Below are 17,525 nucleotides of genomic sequence, written 5' to 3'. Positions count from 1 at the left end.
AGGCCGGACGGTTTGTTTCTGCATACTTTAGTGCCCATCTAGTAGCATTTGGCAATTTCATCGCCTTTGAAAGCGGAAGCAAGTGGCTTCTTTTAGTCGTAAAAAGGTTTCAGAAATTCTCGATGCATAATGAGCTGAACAGCTGAGCTGGACCAGGAAATAAAAATATTATTAGCCTGTATACTTCTGCCAGAGGTCATGTATACTTGGCGTAAGACCGAATATTGGAAACATAGGATAGACAGTGCCTTCCAGTCTATGCGGTTCCCAATCCTGAAATAACCATTTGTCATAGATTTCTCTCACGAGAAAGTACTATTACGTTCAGATTCGCAGACGCAAACTCCAAGAAATGTCACGAGTTTTGCACGCAAGCAATTTACTGCTGCACAGGCACGCACATGGCGACTTACAGTTCGATACAGTTTTCTCAACGTACGCCACAACGTGATTCCAGCGCAAACATTGAGATAGCAAAAACACTGTATAGGCCGGGTGCCTATAGGGCGGCTTTCTGCGGATTCAAATGCAGCCGACCATATTCATCGTGAGCAGGAGCTCAATGTTAGTCGACACGCAGGGGGATCGAACTTGACTTGCGTTCTGCTGTTCTTCACACAAAGCTTCATTTGCACTCAAGTAGGATTTCCTTTATTTATTGCTATAACCTCCCGCGTTGAAAACATCGCATCGCTGTCATGTATGTTCGGCATGTATAGGTTAATGCCCCCACAGCGGTTCGTGGCACGCCGGAATGAGGCACGTTTCTCTAGGCTCTGTGCTGCCTTTCTTTTCAGCTCTTCTTGCAAGCTACCACGGCTGCTATTCTTTTTGCCGTAGCCTATAAGCTGTCAACGACAGGGAGTCGAGCGAAGCGCGTTGTTGTGAGCTTGGTTGGGTCGTCAGACTGATGTGCCTCCTTATGCGACCGTCCTTTGTTAGCACGCGGCAAGACATCTCACAGAAAACAGAGCACGTGGCAGAGTAAATGCCACGTACAACGCGTGCGATAGGTGTAGTTCAGTTGTGGGCTGCAATGTACTGGATGCTACCCGCGGTCCCTCTGCTATTGTCTGCATCATTTGATCAAAACATTGGTTCTGCTTTTAGGAAGGTCTTCTTCCTAGAGGTAAGCACAGACCAATGCATCACAATGAGGCAGAGAATGCCCGCTCTAACAGCTGCTTGTTCGGAAAGAATGTGCGTGCATACATTCATGAAATTATGCAGCATAACAAATATTAAGTTTGGTATACGTGTTGCTAGAAAAATAAGATTTTGTTTTTGCTTCAAGCGTTGGGTTTTGTTCTTTGCGTCATTGATGCAATGGCGACGCATTTTTTCAGATGACAAAAGAAAAAAAAAAGAAAGGTTTCAAGTAATTCACCTGCCACAGTATCCCTACTTCCGCTCAATATCACTAATCATTAGTCAACTTTACCTTTACATCAACGTAGAACTTTCAGAAAAATGCCGCGGAATTGTAGCACGAGAACTCCTAGGATCGTTTTTGCATGCGAAAAATGACCAGCTAGAGTGCCAAAAGCGCATCAGTGTCATTAAAGGAAGAATTTTTTTCCTGGGAATACATGTGTAAGGTCAACGTTTGCCATAATTTATAATTTCATGAACGTTTATGCGTAGACGCGTTCTTTCCGAATAAATAGCAGTTTTTTCGGATATGTGATTTGTGGTGTACTATGAAGTCTGGTTTGATTTATGCGTGTACCATCCAAATTTTCAAATCGACTCAGGTTGTGAGGGATGTTGTAGGTGGGGCTCCGTATAATGTACACAACCTTCAATAGGCCCTAAATCATTAGCAAACTCGCCCTTCTCATAAACGCTGCTTAAGTGGATCTGCTTGCTTGGAAAAGAACACGCATTCATTAAAAACACAGGCAGTGAACTTTCAAGCTCTTGCGTTCAGCGTCAAGAGAGCGATTTTTTTCCGCCTCTTAACTGTTACGGCGTTCTGTCTCAAAGCACCCTCTCTACCAGAGCGACATCAGGGTTAATAAGTCTGCCGTCTTAGCTTTACAAAGAGCCGATTGATCAGACTACTTTCTCTTTGTGTATAAGCACTCGCCTTCTGCAGGCAATGCCCCTGAAGACGCTTCTCGGTATTGCACATTTGAACTTTGACATTTCATTATCTTGGCTGACGGGCCGCACCGCGGTTATGTAACTTATGCAAGACATCAGTTCAGTTTCCGGTTTTAATTCAGTGGGACTGTTTGGTGAATGTATACATGAACAAACGGCAAACATCGTTTGTAACGTTTCGAGCGTAATTCTTATCTGAAACAACAAAATGCGGTGGTTTTGTTAACTCAGTATGAGGGGATACAGCGATCAATGCGCGCGAAGACTTTTAAGCTTTTATCTTTGCTATGGTAGCATGCGCCATCTACCTCGGAAAGATTTATTTCTTATTGTTCATTGAGAGTTAGTGGCAAATGTCAGGAATTGCTATTTTTGATGTTTTTTTAGACAACACTCATCAATTAGAAGGGCGCTAAAAAGACTCAAAACGTCAACTCTGTCGCATGTACACATGAACCTCTAAAGAGAAAAGCATTGCTATATTTCAACTACAAAAAAAGAACTGCAAAAAAGAACAAAGCAAGAAAAAAGAAAAGCTCACAATCAAGAAACAAATTACGCACTGTGGAGTAAAAAAGCGTGTGCACAAATATGCATGCTAGGTAGAAGGCGGGAAAAATAGAACAGGCCACACGAAACTGCGTACTTGAGAATGCTGCACTCACCTCCTGCGAGTCCACCAACTACGGCTCCCAGTGTGACCAGAGACCCGAACCAACCGCTGTCGGAGGTACTGAAATCGACGGTCTTTCGAATGTCCGGCAGTGCAGGCGACGAGTAGGTGACCGAGAAGCCGAATGATATCGAGGCCATGTACGTGGTCACCACGGTCAGATAGAGTCGTCTCTTGGCGTCCCTCTCGGTACCCGTGCATGTGACCTCGAGATCCGCATCGCCATCAGAGGCACTAGGTACTGCACGACAAAGATGACAAGAGAGGGTCGTTACAGAACTGCGAGACTGAATATGACATGTGCATAATCACAACCCGCTCTTTTCGACAGGAAATTATCCGAATGTAATAAAAAATGCCAATTATTCCAAACCTCGCTGGGCAGGACGTATTCTATATGAAGGATCTAAATAGACACTTATCTCTGTTGCATGAGACTAAAACTTCGCTCTGGACACCGAAAAGTGTTCCAGCCAACGGTTGCGAAACGCACCGTTTAGCTGGGCTAACCTTAATATCCACCTCAAGTTAAAAGAAAAAAAAACAGTTCAAAGTGATTACAAGTAAATCTGCAAACCATGCAGCACCCGTACAAAGCTGAGAATTGGTTACCGATTCTCTCTCATTTATTGACACTAGAGTAAACACGTAAAAACACACATATTTTATAAGATGTTAATAGTCGTTTTACGTCTACTAAGATGCGCATTCGTTAAACCATTCATGCGAAATGTAATGTGCTGAATGCACGAAGAGTGGATTGCTTTCAAATGTTACGTCGGCCTCGCTTTATTGTTGCACGCAGTACTGTTAGCGAAGCAGGAAAATAAAAAAAAAAGTAACCCTATATTGGAGCTGAAAAAGTTATAAGCCAGTTGAAGGGGACCCTCAGTCACCTCTACAGTGAAGACCAACGAAGCTCTATCTGAAACCTTATTCATTTTCCTTGGTGCCGCCTACAACGCCTTTGTCCTTTGGCTCCCGTACTTTCTTTTTTTGTAGTTGAAATATAGTAATGTTTTTCTCTTCACAGGTCCATGTGCGACGGAGTTCACTGCATATATGTTCACCTCTTCATCGCAGTTTTAATGAAAGCCAGTGTCTCCACGAAATGCGTAATGAGGGCAGTTTAACTTGATAAACTATGAAAAGTGTCTATTAGGAATTTGTAAAAGTGAGGCTGAGTATATAGGATTGAAAATCAGTCCATCTGCACAGATTATTAACTATTTTTCTCCCCAACTGCAGTTTAGCTCGAAAAGGAGCTGGGTAGACGACGAGATAAAAAGATAATTTTAAAGGTCTGGCACGGCGTGAAGGGGATCAAGCACCACATGCAAATAAGCGAGCAAAAGATTGAATCAAACACTCAAAAGCATGTTCCCCGAAAAACGTAATTGGAATCGCATGTAAGTAGAGAGTTTCAAAATTTTATGGCATCAATATCAAACCTCTCAGTTTCAGGAATTTGTTTGATCATGCATACCCTTTGTCGACCGTTTTTCTTAAATTTTTATTGGCATATGAAAACTGGCGTGCGGTCTAACTACTATACATTTAACAGGCGTTGGATGGGTGCCTTTATTTGACGAAAGGTAAAACAAGAAAGGTATAAAATCGCTATATCGCAGCTGTGTATGGGGACAGGATCGGCGCTACTCAGAAGACAATGCCATTCTTCATTGAGGTTCAATGTTCCTTGAATGTCAGCGTTGGCGCTCGCGCATAACTATTCTTTAAAAAAGCACCGATATCACCTTGAGCAATATTTGTTATATGAGCTGACCAGCAATGTTGAGAGGAGATACGTTATCCACCTAGACCTCGTCTATTCTTTTCCCGGTCGAACGTTATCTGTAAAACCACATTATTTGAAGAGAACGCAGTATTTCCAGGAACAGTACCACTCAAAACTGTAGTTTCTGACTGCAGGCTCTAAGTAGTTCAATACAGCGGTGCTTGGCCTAATCACTTCAATTTCCCACATCTAAGCTTTGAATGGCGTCCTTACCCGCAAGGCAGTGAGGACAGTGGAGAGTGGAACAGCCGACAACGCGTCACAAGGCCCCACCCAGCGAGCACAATACGCTGTACGCTAGCGCTCCAAATATCCACACGCACGCACGCACGCACGCACGCACGCACGCACGCACGCACGCACGCACGCACGCACACACACACACACACACACACACACACACACACACACACACACACACACACACACACACACACACACACACACACACACACACACACACACACACACACACACACACACACACACACACACACACACACACACACACACACACACACACACACACACACACACACACACACACACACACACACACACACACACACACACACACACACACACACACACACACACACACACACACACACACACACACACACACACACACACACACGCACGCACGCGCGCGCACACGCACACGTGAAGAGAAAAATACAAGCATGAGACCTCACAACTCAAGAGCGAAATTCCCACGGAGCAGAAACTGATCTCGCGAGGCCTTGGCAGCGCAATGCGATAGTGGCGGCAGAAGTGGCAATAAGTGAAACGTGGCGCAGCGAGGATGCACGCTCAGCGCTGATATCTGGCGTTTCCACAGTGCTAATTATCTCTCCTCATCTTCGCGCGATAATGGGGACGTTGATGGGTATAGAGTTCGCGGTTTTGCTTCTGTATATCAAGGATGCGTAAAATACGACGCTACGGTTATTCAATCCATTGCTAAATTAAACTCTGTTTGTCGTCTTACATTTCACGGGTGGAGGAATGGTATAATATCTTGTGACTAACCATCGAGAACTGATAAAATGTAAAGAACAATTAACGATTGTGTTTTCGGCGTCTTAGAGGTGCGCCAGAAATAACGCAGACGTGGCGGACTTTATATGCTCACGAACAGATATTGATGAACCATAAATATCAGTTTAGTGTGGGAATTATCTGGATAATCCGCAGGGCTATATGACACACCCCGGCTCCTTTAAATAAAGAAAGACGAAGCAAAGCAAAAATATTTACTAATGTGGCGTTTTATCACAAGGAATCGCTGGGACTATACCGCCCAAGCGAAAGTGTAATTTTGAGGTTAAATTCTGCGTGCTTCATTATAACCACACCTTTATTTTTATGTCTTGTATTTGCGGAAATGCGGCATTTGCTGCGGAGTCACAAGGAAGCTTAGCAAGGTATAAGCTAGGGTGTTTGGCTTAAACTGAAATCTCATAATGATGTTCGCTGGTGGCATTCGGTTCATGCTATATAATTAAAATACAGCGTGACACTAAGCTCGCAGTATTCAAGGCCCTTTTCCTGTATGTTACTGAGGGATCAACATGCTAAATTGTAGCTTTTTGTTTTAATTACACTCATTATTGCAGTATCACCCTATCCACTCTCAGTGGACATAGCTCATGAATATTGCCAGCGTCCTTTGTAACATTCAACACTCTGGTTACCCTGAATTTTAACGTGCTAATGATGCCGGGGACAAAGGACAATCTAAGGCCAGCATTGCACGAGCCTTTTACACTTAAAATATTGCTGCCCGGCGTTTAGATGTGTGTTTTCTTTAAAATATTACATCATTTTTGCCGTCTCGAAGTGCGAAGTTGTGTGCACATTCTGTACTACTTACGCTCCTAAAAGTGCAGATGTTCGAAAAACTGCTATCGTCAGTATCAAGGAAACAATGGGCAGTGTGATCATTGAAGTTGTCGAGTTCAAACTAGTCGTGTGACAGCAGTTATCTAGTAAACTACTCCGGAGAAGATACACCCGAAAAAGGACATGCCTTAGCTGACATGTAGTGCACTGGGTATTATTGTAAGTCGTGCTTTTGTTGGCATTTCTGAGAAAGCGGCCATTTTCTGCCACCCGCAGATGATGCATGGAAGAAGACTCTAGGTCGCTTTTAAACCGCCTGAAAACTGCTCAAGCGCGCATGTGTGACTTACGAATGTTATCGATAGAACGGGGTATTTCCTGTCCATTATAAGAGTGCGCGTTTGCAGCAGGCGAACGTTTAGGTGAAAAGCAACATTCAATCCAACGCAACTGGGCAAATTATTTTTGTATAAATCACACCTCTAGTTATCTCACATGACTGTGGATATTTCACGAAAGAAGTATTTGGCCCATTTTTGGTCTCTATCTATTGGTTGAGCAGTTACAAATGATGTAGTTTCGCAGCATTGTCACAGCTAGATTCAATGCCAAAATAAACCAACCCATGGAAAATGCAAAGCCTGTATTTTATCACGAGCCAGGATTAAAAATGTGCTTTATGACAACTGGTGCCGTAGCGCAAATTAAAACTTGTATGACAGAGGCGATTTTAAGGCAGTGCTGCAATGAACGCTTAAATGCATCTATAACCAGTGCAGCTTTAGCACTATCGATTCGTGGAAGGATTAGTCAGGAGACCCCGATGGCAGCGTGTTCCTGGCCCATGGTACATGGTTAGAATGGGAAAGCTAGGTGCTATTTGTATAACATTTGCGAAAACGTTAGGCTACTGGTCCTGCGCAACTGTCGTGTCAGGCGCGCACGCGACGCAGCTGGTGCTGAAACGAAGCCCGGGTTGAGTTCAATGTTTTCGTGTCAGTACGAGCCAAGCGTCTACAGGTTACACAGGTTAGCATGGCTTGTGGTAATATGTGACACTACACGGTAGCACCTGAGTTGTCATTAAGGAGCTATCATGAAGTCTTTATTTCTCTGCAGTCCGATGTCTAACGTTTAGAACGGGACGGTCTCATTTCTACCAAAGCGGATGCGTTGTCGAGGCAGTTGTGACAACTACAAACGCCACAAACCAAAAGCACGATATGAGCCAAGCGGTCACGTAGTAGCTTCTCGCATTGTGTTCCTGGGCTCCTTGGGCTCCGTGTGACCCTGGAGAGTTTAATTCGGGGCAGGAACCTTCTTTCGTCCGCACGTGGGTGCGCCCGGCCACTCGCTGGAAGAGAGTCAAGTTGGAAGGGCGCCACGCGCCTCAGCGTCTAGCGCGCTCGCTCCCTCCATCGGCATGGGTCCGGGGAGCTCCCGGTCGCGGACGAAAGTCGACTCTGCTGCGTCTTAACGCATCGCCTATCTTCTAACCAGCCACTCTCTCAATGAACGTACTGGTTGTGGCTAAAATATCTGCCTGTGAGTTGGCTTCATTATCAAAGCTGTTTTTCTTTCCTACTTATGCCGGTTGGCACGTTCGTAACACAGAAAAACCAAACGCCACTCTCTTTCTTTTCAGCATCTATGCAGTGGAGCGTTTCTTTCAGTTTAGCATTGCCACTTTGGCTGGCGAGAAGTGAATGCTGTCGTAACTGTCTCAGTTCAGGGCTGTTGTCCAGGAAGTTCGGTGCCCTTTTCAAATCTCAGCCCTGCGTCACGGATAATAAACCCATGCACTGTGGTGGCGTGGGGTTGAAGTGATACATTAAAGGATGAACTAATGTTTTTTTCGGTTTTATTAAAACACGCGAAAAAAATGGCAAAAGCCATATTCGACTGCGCCAAAGTTTCCCTTTCCTAGTTTAAGGAATCGACTTCTATTTGAGTGCCTATGTGAAAATAAAATACACAAAGAAATGGCAGTCTCCTGCACTCGAGTGTACCAACCGTAGTGATAGAGTAGCAGCAACCTGAAAACGTAAAGCAATAATTTGAACTACTTTAATTTTTTATTCACTGCACACGGACGGAAGAAAAAAAGGTTTGCCGGCGATAAACCTCCTCCTGTAGCTTCTCTGGCATACCTATGCAGGCCCCCGTCCTTGCGACGTCTTCCAAGTGTTCCGAAAGACTTAAATAGAAGCAGTTTTTGCTATCAGCGTCACGCTACATTGGCGCACAGGCCACACAGCTCTTCAGCAACAGCTTATCAGGGTGGCGTGGGGAGCAAGCGCGTCTGGGAGGGCTATCTGCCAAAATACCGTCGTTAACCGTTTCGCGTGCGAATGAAATTGCTCATAGTAATTGGACGAATAGTTAGGTTGTACCAAACGTGCCACCTCTGATACAGCTAAAGGTGCGGCAAAAAAGCGAAAGATGCAGCCTGCATGAGAGGGTAGCCTCGTTCGGGGCGAACAGAATGCTAGTGAAATGGTTGCTGCTTCTGTTATTTTTTTTATCACCTTCGCTTGTACTATTAAAGAGACGTACCGAGTCGGAGTCAACCAATTTTGGCGCAATAAACTTTCGTGTTGAACAGAGCCTGTCGAAACCTCCTTCTGGATATTTTCGCTTCCATAAATTTCCATTGCGTACCGAACACGCTTTTACTCTGAGAGTTGACATCGCGTGACGTGGGGATCGACGCCTGAGAACATATATATATATTTATCAGCTAGTGGGTAGGATATTTAAACAGAAGGCAGTTGAAGAATGTTTTCTTTCTTTTTGCTTGCTTAATGTAAGAAAGTTTTTCATCACTTCCATGTCCTGATTTTCTAACTGGACATTCAGATGGAAATGAAATGCATAAACGGCTGTTTATTAGAATTTCCATGCACACTAAAAAAATGAAATTTCTGGAACTGATACGGTAATTTGTGCTATTAATTTATGTTACATACACTATGCGCAGTAGTTTAATGAAATTAGCAGCACATCTTCAATTCTCCCGGTTAAGATAAGCATTGGCACCACCGGCGCAACTGTCATGGTTTTCAGTTTGTTTTCCTTCAGTCCTTAAATCACAGTCGTAAACGTCATATACTTTGTTCTGTTCGACTGGGAATAAAGGGTGAGAAACATTATGGGGGACACTTAGGCTCCGCCCTTAAGGATATGTATGACGCGATAGCGTATAGCTGCCCGCTTAAACCAAGCCATATGAACGTGCCTGCGTGGCTTATGAGTAACGTGCCTGACTCAGCCCTCAGTAACAACTGGAAGGTTTATTCTTATTCCACCTTCCCATCTCAGATGAGGAACCCAAACGAGCAGCTCCTTGCAACTTTCTGATATGTGGTCCCGTCATGTAGCAAAAATCATCGAAGGATCCACGCTCTGCCATGTCAGCTCTCAGCTACCGTGCTAGTGATTTTTCGCTCACACTGCCGACGCATACACCGACGCCGCAGTATCTGCGTAACATGAACTTTACCACTGCAGCTTTAAAAGCGAGGAAATGCAAATAGTGACAGAACAGCTCTAACACCTGCGATGCGCACCTGGATTCCCATATGTCTTTATCTGAGAATGATACAGTGGTAAGGAAATGAGAGGTTGACTTTTTGATCTCAATTGAAGCTCTTTGCATGGTAACAGGTGCAGGATATGAGGTAAAACAAGCAGTAATCGAGTTGTACGATTATGACTCCTTTAAAACGCCAGAAAAATGATGAAATGGGCAGTGTTCAAGACATGAGCCGTGCTGGGAGCTGAAGCTCAAGCCAACAGAGACCCTAAATCAAGGTACTGTCGTGAGGCCTACACATGACGCGTTTCTATATAAAATATTAATGGGTCTATTTTGCAATGCCATGCCACGTTTTCAGCTAAGGCGTCTCTTAGCCCATGTCGCTTTGAGGGTGTTAAACCTCTTAAGCTATACAGCAAACTGAAGTTGGTAAGCAGTATGTCTCAACTTTGTTTTTTTTTATAACCACTGGTGCTACGGCAAAGCACAAGCTTAGTTATTGAACAGAGTTCTTGACACGATGGTTAACTCAGCTGTGACGATTCTAATGATTCATTTCTGGAGAGAAAGAACGTAAGCGTGAGCCGCAAAATACGTCTCATATACGAGTGATCAAATGAGAGTGGCTGAAAGGAAATTTCGTGTTAGCATGAATAAGCTGTCTTAACAAGACTTGCCGGGAACGCATACGCATGCCAGTAACCTCTATAACCTGCTCGAAAAACCTGTCGAGAAAATTCAACTAAGATAAAATTAAGAAAAAAAGGAGAATCTTAAACATTAGGGCGCATTTAAAAACTTAGAAAGAGAAATAAATATTAGTGGATTTTGGCAAATAAATTTTGACTAAATTCGAGGTAAAATTATCTGATTCCTGATAAAATATTGGGTACTTTTCTCTGGAAAAAAAAAAAAAAACACTGGTAACCTGTGGCCGCGCTATCACTAGGGTCGAAAATAAGGTTCCCCGTCTATAAGTCTAGTAAGACTAGAATGATGTCTAACTTTTCACGTCGATCATCGCAGACTTGTACGTTGCTCCGTCGGCGAATTCCTCCCAAGTAGGTTTGATATCCGTGGCGGACATTAACAGCGATAGACTGCGATCACAGTCGCACGCCAGCTCGTCTAAATAGCGGCTCTTCATGACTGATGCCGATAGTTCGTCGCGACTTCCAACAAAGGGGTACCACGAGCCTGTGTAGCGGGAAGAAGTAGAAAGCGTACCTGCCAAGCGACTCACGCGCTCGACACTGACGCACGGGCCCCATGCTGTTCCTACCACGCTGATGGAGGCGGTGGGGGATAGGGAAGGAGGCTTGGCGGAAGAGGAGAAAGACTCCAAGGGAAGAGCTGCACGCGGGAAGGTGCGAAGGGAGGGCGGAGGAGAGAGTAATCCGTAGTGGAGGCTGCGTGCATGGAAAAGGAGAGTGGGAAAAGAGAGAGACAAGGGAAGGGGCAAGAAACTTAAAACAGCTGATGCGTACATAGCCTGCGCCTGTTCTTTGCGTAAGCGGGGCTTGTGCTCTCTCGCATTCGTCCGCTCTTGCTCTCGTTTCATCTCTCCTTCTTTTTCTCGTTGCCACTCGCGCACCCATTCTTGGAGGCACGTCACACCACTCCCTGTGACGTAAGAGAGGATTGCGCAACGGCGGCTTCAGGCCTGTAGCCTAGGTGAGGCGGCGTTCGCGGAGAACCGCAGCTGCGCTTCGTGTTACGGTGAGCGGGAAAGAGAAACGCTGGCACGGAACGCTCGACTCGCCAGCGCGCGCGCTGTGGGCATCAGCGTGTCGGCTGGGTCGACGATTTCTGCGTCGACCCTGACGTCGACCCTGACAGGGTTCTTGTCCGAAGGCGCGCCGCTCTCGGGATTCTAAACTCGGAGGTCACGAAAATGCTGTAGCAGTTCGCTTGTTTGGGATGCTACGCCTACTTCTTGTGATTAACGCATTGGTTTTATCTTTATATTCAGGATTCCAAGCGTGTCGCGTTCTTTCCCGTGTCTTGAGTGCAACGCCACGTTCTTAGCTTCAAGCGAACGGTTAGTAAAAGTGTGTTATGGTATGTATTCATGACGTTGTCGTGCTAAAGACTGTTCAGAATGCCATTTTTTATAAGTACAACGCGCTCGCACGTAGTTTAATTTCTTGCGTGCTAAGCTTGTCGACAGGTACGTTTTGCTTGTTTTTTCTTTATACAGCCTCTGCATGTTAATTCAGCCACAAATATATTTCCTGCTTGCCAAACAAAAGCCACGTATTCGTAACAGAAGCAGTAAGAATTTCTAAATAATAGTTTACAGAAGCGCCTTGGAAATATTTTCGTGTATTTGTGATACAGAATACAAGATTTTCGCTGAAAGTTTTGTAGCTGTCAATTTGTCTTGCATTTTATTTCAAGCCTCAGTTTTGGAAGACATCTGCCGTTTAGACGCACTCGTTGTGCGTTACATTTCTTCGTTAGCCGCGTTCACGACACGAATATTTTCATGCCGTCCTTCGCTGAATATGTTCCCCGGTCGGGTTCGTGAAAGCACTCGAGGCAGCTGCATTTGCGAACATCCGTGCATAGCTTCGTCTCATATGCGCTTCCCTCAGCTCAAAAGAGCATGACCCTGATGGAACTCTCGAATGTTGCGAATTTAACGAGGAGGTTCTCCTGCGGATCCATCCACTCGCGGGTTGTGACGCACATAATTGCACACATATCGTCTCACCTCTTCTCTTTTGTCTTCGAATTGAAATGTAACGAAAGGAAGCGGCGCCACATGCGTCGTCGATGGTATCGATTTCAGCGTGTATCGTTTTCAAGTTCCTCTCGACGGCAGGCGGCGGTGCCTCGTTTCGTCGAACTGCCGGTTGCTAAGCTGTGACGTAACCTTCCTCCGCAGGTTTCACTCGGCCCGATGTGCTGACGCGCGAAGCAATTGAGCTCGCCGTCGGGTTATGGTTACGGCGCTGGCTCGCACGTTCCTTACCACGCCCTGCCGGGTGTGGCCGCAATAAGATGACGCTGTGTAGGCTCCACGTGCTATGCTCCATGGCTTTGTTCTCCTTGGGCACCTATAGTTCCCGCTGCTGTGATTCGGTGTCATTGAGGAGCGGCATCTTTTCATGATGTGCTTCCGGCAAGTTGTTCGAGACTCTCCAGTGCATCCTATCAGTATTAGGTTTTAGCGTGGTCTCTCTCAAGAAGTATTGTATTCGAGCTTTCCAGAATATAGTGCGTTATATTTCGGCCTGCATGCCCGAATGCCCGTCAAGAATGAACGCTGAGTATAATGTAATGGCTGCTGAGCGAGAGGGTTTCGACTACAAAGAACGAATTTAAAACCACCATTTCTTCGATCTATAGTGCGGTAGAATGACGAACCGCGTTTAGAGTACATGCTCTTATTAAGCGATTGCTTCGAATTTTTTTTTCCGCCAGCTGCCACAACGAATTTTGAGAATACAGATTTCTCGAAAGGCATACAATCATCTAGAGAGAAGTCGAAAGGCTCGAGTCATGCAGAGATTGCCTTCCTTCGAAGGCAGTTATTTGTTTGGTTCAGTTCAATACAAGTGCAAAGATGCACGTACGTCTTACGTCGACATAATGATTATCTACTCCGGACGAAGGGTAACGACCTCTTCTGTATATGTGCAATTGACACTGTCCGGGGGCAGCTATATACACAGATCTTCGCCAACTTCCTAATGTCGTCCGCCCACCTAACCTTCTGCCGCCGCCTGCTACGCCTGTCTTCCTTCGGTTTGGTTTGGTTTGTGGGGTTTTAACGTCCCAAAGCGACTCAGGCTGTGAGAGACGCCGTAGAGGAGGGCTGGGGTTTTTGAACGTGCGCTGACATCGCACAGCACACGGGCACCTTGCTTCTCGCCTCCATGGAAAAGCGGCCGCCGAGGCCGGAATTCGATCCCGCATCCTTGGGCACAGTAGTCGAGCGCCGTAATCACTGCGTCACCCCGGCGGGGCTTTCTTCCTTCGGATTTCAGTCTGTTATACTCTTAGCAACCATGGTGACCAGGGTGACCAAATCTTGTTCTGGTCAAGAAGCGCGTTCCCGGTTCTGGTCACCGGGTTGGGGCCGAAACCTAGACCTGGATATACAATTCAATCACTGCGTGGGTTCCCTTTTCTTTTTTCTTTTTTTTTTTACCAGGTGCAGCATTGCACGGCCGCGGGATGGATACAAATAACCATGTCATTCCACGCCAGGAGGATGTTTTGCGCCTGCGAAAACTCTGCCACCATAACGAGGTTGTGCAGAGTATGGTGCAGAGTATTTTGGCAACTTTGGTCGAATTCGGCGATTTATATCCTTTGAACACACACACACACACACACACACACACACACACACACACACACACACACACACACACACACACACACACACACACACACACACACACACACACACACACACACACACACACACACACACACACACACACACACACACACACACACACACACACACACACACACACACACACACACACACACACACACACACACACGCGCGCGCACACGCGCACACGCGCACACGCGCACACGCGCACACGCGCACACGCGCACACGCGCACACACGCACACACACGCACACACGCACACACGCACACACGCACACACGCACACACACACACACACACACACACACACACACACACACACACACACACACACACACACACACACACACGCGCGCGCACACACACGCGCACACACACAAAAGCAGGAACCATCACGAACATTCTAAACAGCTAATCCTTCAAAGACAGGGATCTATTTGTTGCCTTTTTTGTCAAGGGAATTTGCGGGCTTCCTTAGCTGTACACACACCCCAGTAGTGTGTGTCAGAAGTGCTATGAGATGTCTCGAATAACTTAGGATAGGATAGGATAGGATAGGATAGGATAGGATAGGATAGGATAGGATAGGATAGGATAGGAAATACGTTAATTTCTCTAGGAAGGTCTTGTGCTAATAGCAGAAAAGGTCTATCTTCCGTCTTCTCACAGGGTCGGTGCCCCTATTCCAGGGCTCTGCTAAGCTTCGCTGCTCGCTGGGCGCTGGAGACGCGGGCGTGGAGATCGCCGCTGGATACGCTTGCTGTAGACACAACATAGTAATGTGCGGATAAACGGTAGTGATATGTAAATAAATGCGCTAATCTGGAGGCCAACTCATACGGTTGTGTTTGAAAAACAAATAGTTGCTTTCGGTGCCAAATAACCTTATTGAGCGTACACGCACGCGCTAACCCAAAGAAACTTACACAAACGCACCCTTCTGGCAAAACACGAATACGAAGAAATTCGCGGTTATCCCGTATATTTAACGCCTCTCTCATGATCTGGAGAATGTGGCTAAGCGATATCAGGTAGACGTGTTTCTACCTACTCCGATAAAATAAGCACTCATATGCCCATCCATGCATCGCAAGCTCGAAGCCCCGAACAGTGGTGGTCGTAACGGCTGCACTACACGCCATGAGCAAGAAAGCCTATTATCACTGCACCAAAGACGTCGTGTATCAGTTCGAGGACAGACAGGACGACGTCTCAACACGCGTCTTAAAGAGCAGGGCAACAATGTCAGTGGGAAAGACAAGAATTCACGCGTCGCAGCCCACTGCCTCACGTGCAGAGGGTGTTAACCATTATTCAGGACTACTAGAGCACTGTATAGACACTTCGATAAAACAACGCGAGAGGTGGTTGAATATTTTCACGTCACAAAACATCGGAACACGTCTATAAGCAAGCTACAGTTTTCTAACCGAGAATGAAATTTAACATCTAAATACAAGACGAATAAATGGTGGTATACTTTTATATGCATTGATTATATTTTTTGCGTGTTTGTAAATCCTTTCTTTCCTTTTCGGCGATTTCCTTTTCTCATGCGTATAAGTGTAGTGTACCATAGCGAATAAAGTTAGTTGACAGTCAGCGCTTGTCCTGTGTCGTTCTTTCATTTGTACACGTATTTTCTCGCGCTGTTCGATGCGATGCAGGTAGTTGCATCATTGCAGTATAAGAGAAAGGATACGCACTTTCCAATATGACAAAGTATGCCTTTGGCTATGTTGCATACAAGCACGAATTATGAAAGAGCTCTCAAGCTGGTCTTGGTCCTTTTTTACTGAGAAGAAAGCAGTGGCATGCTTAGCCCCTCCGTGTATAGAAACCTGAAGAAAAGCTAACCAGTGTTCCGGCAAGCGACGCTGGAATCTCCGATCTGATGTGATAATGAGGTCAGGGCATTGGGTGGTTATTTAGATGGGCTTGCCTTCATGCTGTCGCGGGATTTATAATCGGCCTTTTTTTAATTGGGGCGCATACTTGCAGTTTCCAGATGAAATTCTTGACAGTCAGAGCGTTGTTACGACCAAGCATCCGCATTTGCGCGCTCTATTGTTCGCCTGTGGGCATGAATAAGTGCTTTGGAAATGTGGTGATGGTCCAATGGCTCTAAGTGAGCCTGTTTCCAGGAATCCTGTTTTGTAAGCATGTTTTGCTTTGTGGACAACCTGCAAATGCCAAATTGGCCCTGTCAAGAGAACGTCTGGAAAAACACAAAGAAACGTCCCCCTGCGGGAAATAGCAGGAAGTGCTTTCTTTTGTTCACCCTTCCAGTCGAGAAGTGCTATCTTCCAGTGATGAATGCCTCCTATCCAAAGGAGACGACAGAGTGACATGTCCGCTGACGTGCAGGACAAGAAAGGAGCATGACTCATACGGCCATTAAGTGATTTCGCGGGAATGCAGGAAAGATTTGCAATTGTCGAAAAGGGACAATGTTGGGAGCCCTATGCGGCGCCACGTGCACTCGGGTTTCTGAGAAGTAAAACCCCTTGTCAGAACCAGCCTGTGGTTTCTTTGCTGAAGAATAGAAATGTACCTCCTCTCCTCGCCGTTCCCAAGCTTTTCCCGCCAACAAGTGATCACGCCCAACGAATGAATGCCGGACCAGTCAGTGCTTCAGACCATCAGTGCAGTGATGTGTTCGATTGGATGCCGATACCTGAGGGGCGTGCCCTGGATTTGGTTGGTCAACATCTTCAGAGAGGGGCTGGACATAGGGGGGTTTTAAGGACGCTGCAGAGCACGAAATGTCGCTCTGGGCCCTGGGTAAACGGCTCATCCAGTCGCTTCTCGCTATGAACTCTTAACGCTTGTCATTTTGCTGATGTACCCTTCTTTTTCATGTAAATATTCTTGTAAATACGTTTTCTCAAAGTGCCAGTAAACCTGCTTGTACATATTTTACCAACTTCGAAGATTCAGTCCTTCTTCAACCCGAGTCTCTGCACGCTACCAAGTGAAGGCCGGGTCGACGTAGCCCCGGCGTCACGACAACTGGTGGCAGCGGTGGGATCTGAATCTACAAGCCACAACATCTGGTGATTGGAGGTGGATCTGAAGCTACAAGCCACAACACCTTGTGATCGGAGGTGGCATCTCAAGCAACAAGCAGGCGCAACAATCGGCCAACAAGAGAGCAGCTCGGAACATCGATCGCATGTGTGGGTGAGTGCTTGGCTTTTCTTCTGATGT

At 46.0% G+C, this 17,525-nt stretch overlaps 1 protein-coding gene and 1 long non-coding RNA gene across 7 annotated transcripts in view; one reads left to right on the top strand and one right to left on the bottom strand.

Moving 5' to 3' along the window:
- LOC146185852 (uncharacterized) overlaps positions 1-17,525 on the top strand; it is a 377,146-nt gene that overhangs the window by 39,200 nt on the left and 320,421 nt on the right. Inside the window, exons 3-4 of one of the 5 annotated variants that reach the window (XR_014708043.1) lie at positions 4,028-4,188; positions 10,089-10,235. The exons of 2 other annotated variants lie outside the window; for them this stretch is intronic. This is a non-coding gene — a long non-coding RNA (uncharacterized LOC146185852). Of the gene's footprint in view, positions 1-4,027; positions 4,189-8,067; positions 8,265-10,088; positions 10,236-17,525 lie in introns of those variants that run through there. 2 more of the 5 variants (XR_014708044.1, XR_014708042.1) reach the window with 2 other exon arrangements.
- LOC146185855 (facilitated trehalose transporter Tret1-like) overlaps positions 1-17,525 on the bottom strand; it is a 50,828-nt gene that overhangs the window by 4,838 nt on the left and 28,465 nt on the right. The window contains exons 1-2 of one of the 2 annotated variants that reach the window (XM_084606769.1): positions 10,966-11,216; positions 2,772-3,020 (exon numbers count right to left, since the gene is read on the bottom strand). In XM_084606769.1, the coding sequence (XP_084462895.1) occupies positions 2,772-3,020; positions 10,966-11,107 (391 nt within the window). In that variant the 5' untranslated portion in view covers positions 11,108-11,216. Of the gene's footprint in view, positions 1-2,771; positions 3,021-10,965; positions 11,217-17,525 lie in introns of those variants that run through there. The other variant, XM_084606770.1, reaches the window with a different exon arrangement.

The sequence above is a fragment of the Amblyomma maculatum genome, chromosome 6, assembly GCF_055883805.1.
Source record: "Amblyomma maculatum isolate TAMU_Amacu chromosome 6, ASM5588380v1, whole genome shotgun sequence".
NCBI classification, from domain to species: domain Eukaryota; kingdom Metazoa; phylum Arthropoda; class Arachnida; order Ixodida; family Ixodidae; genus Amblyomma; species Amblyomma maculatum.
Note: the sequence above shows the minus strand (reverse complement) of the source record. Positions and strands in the feature narration are given on the sequence as shown.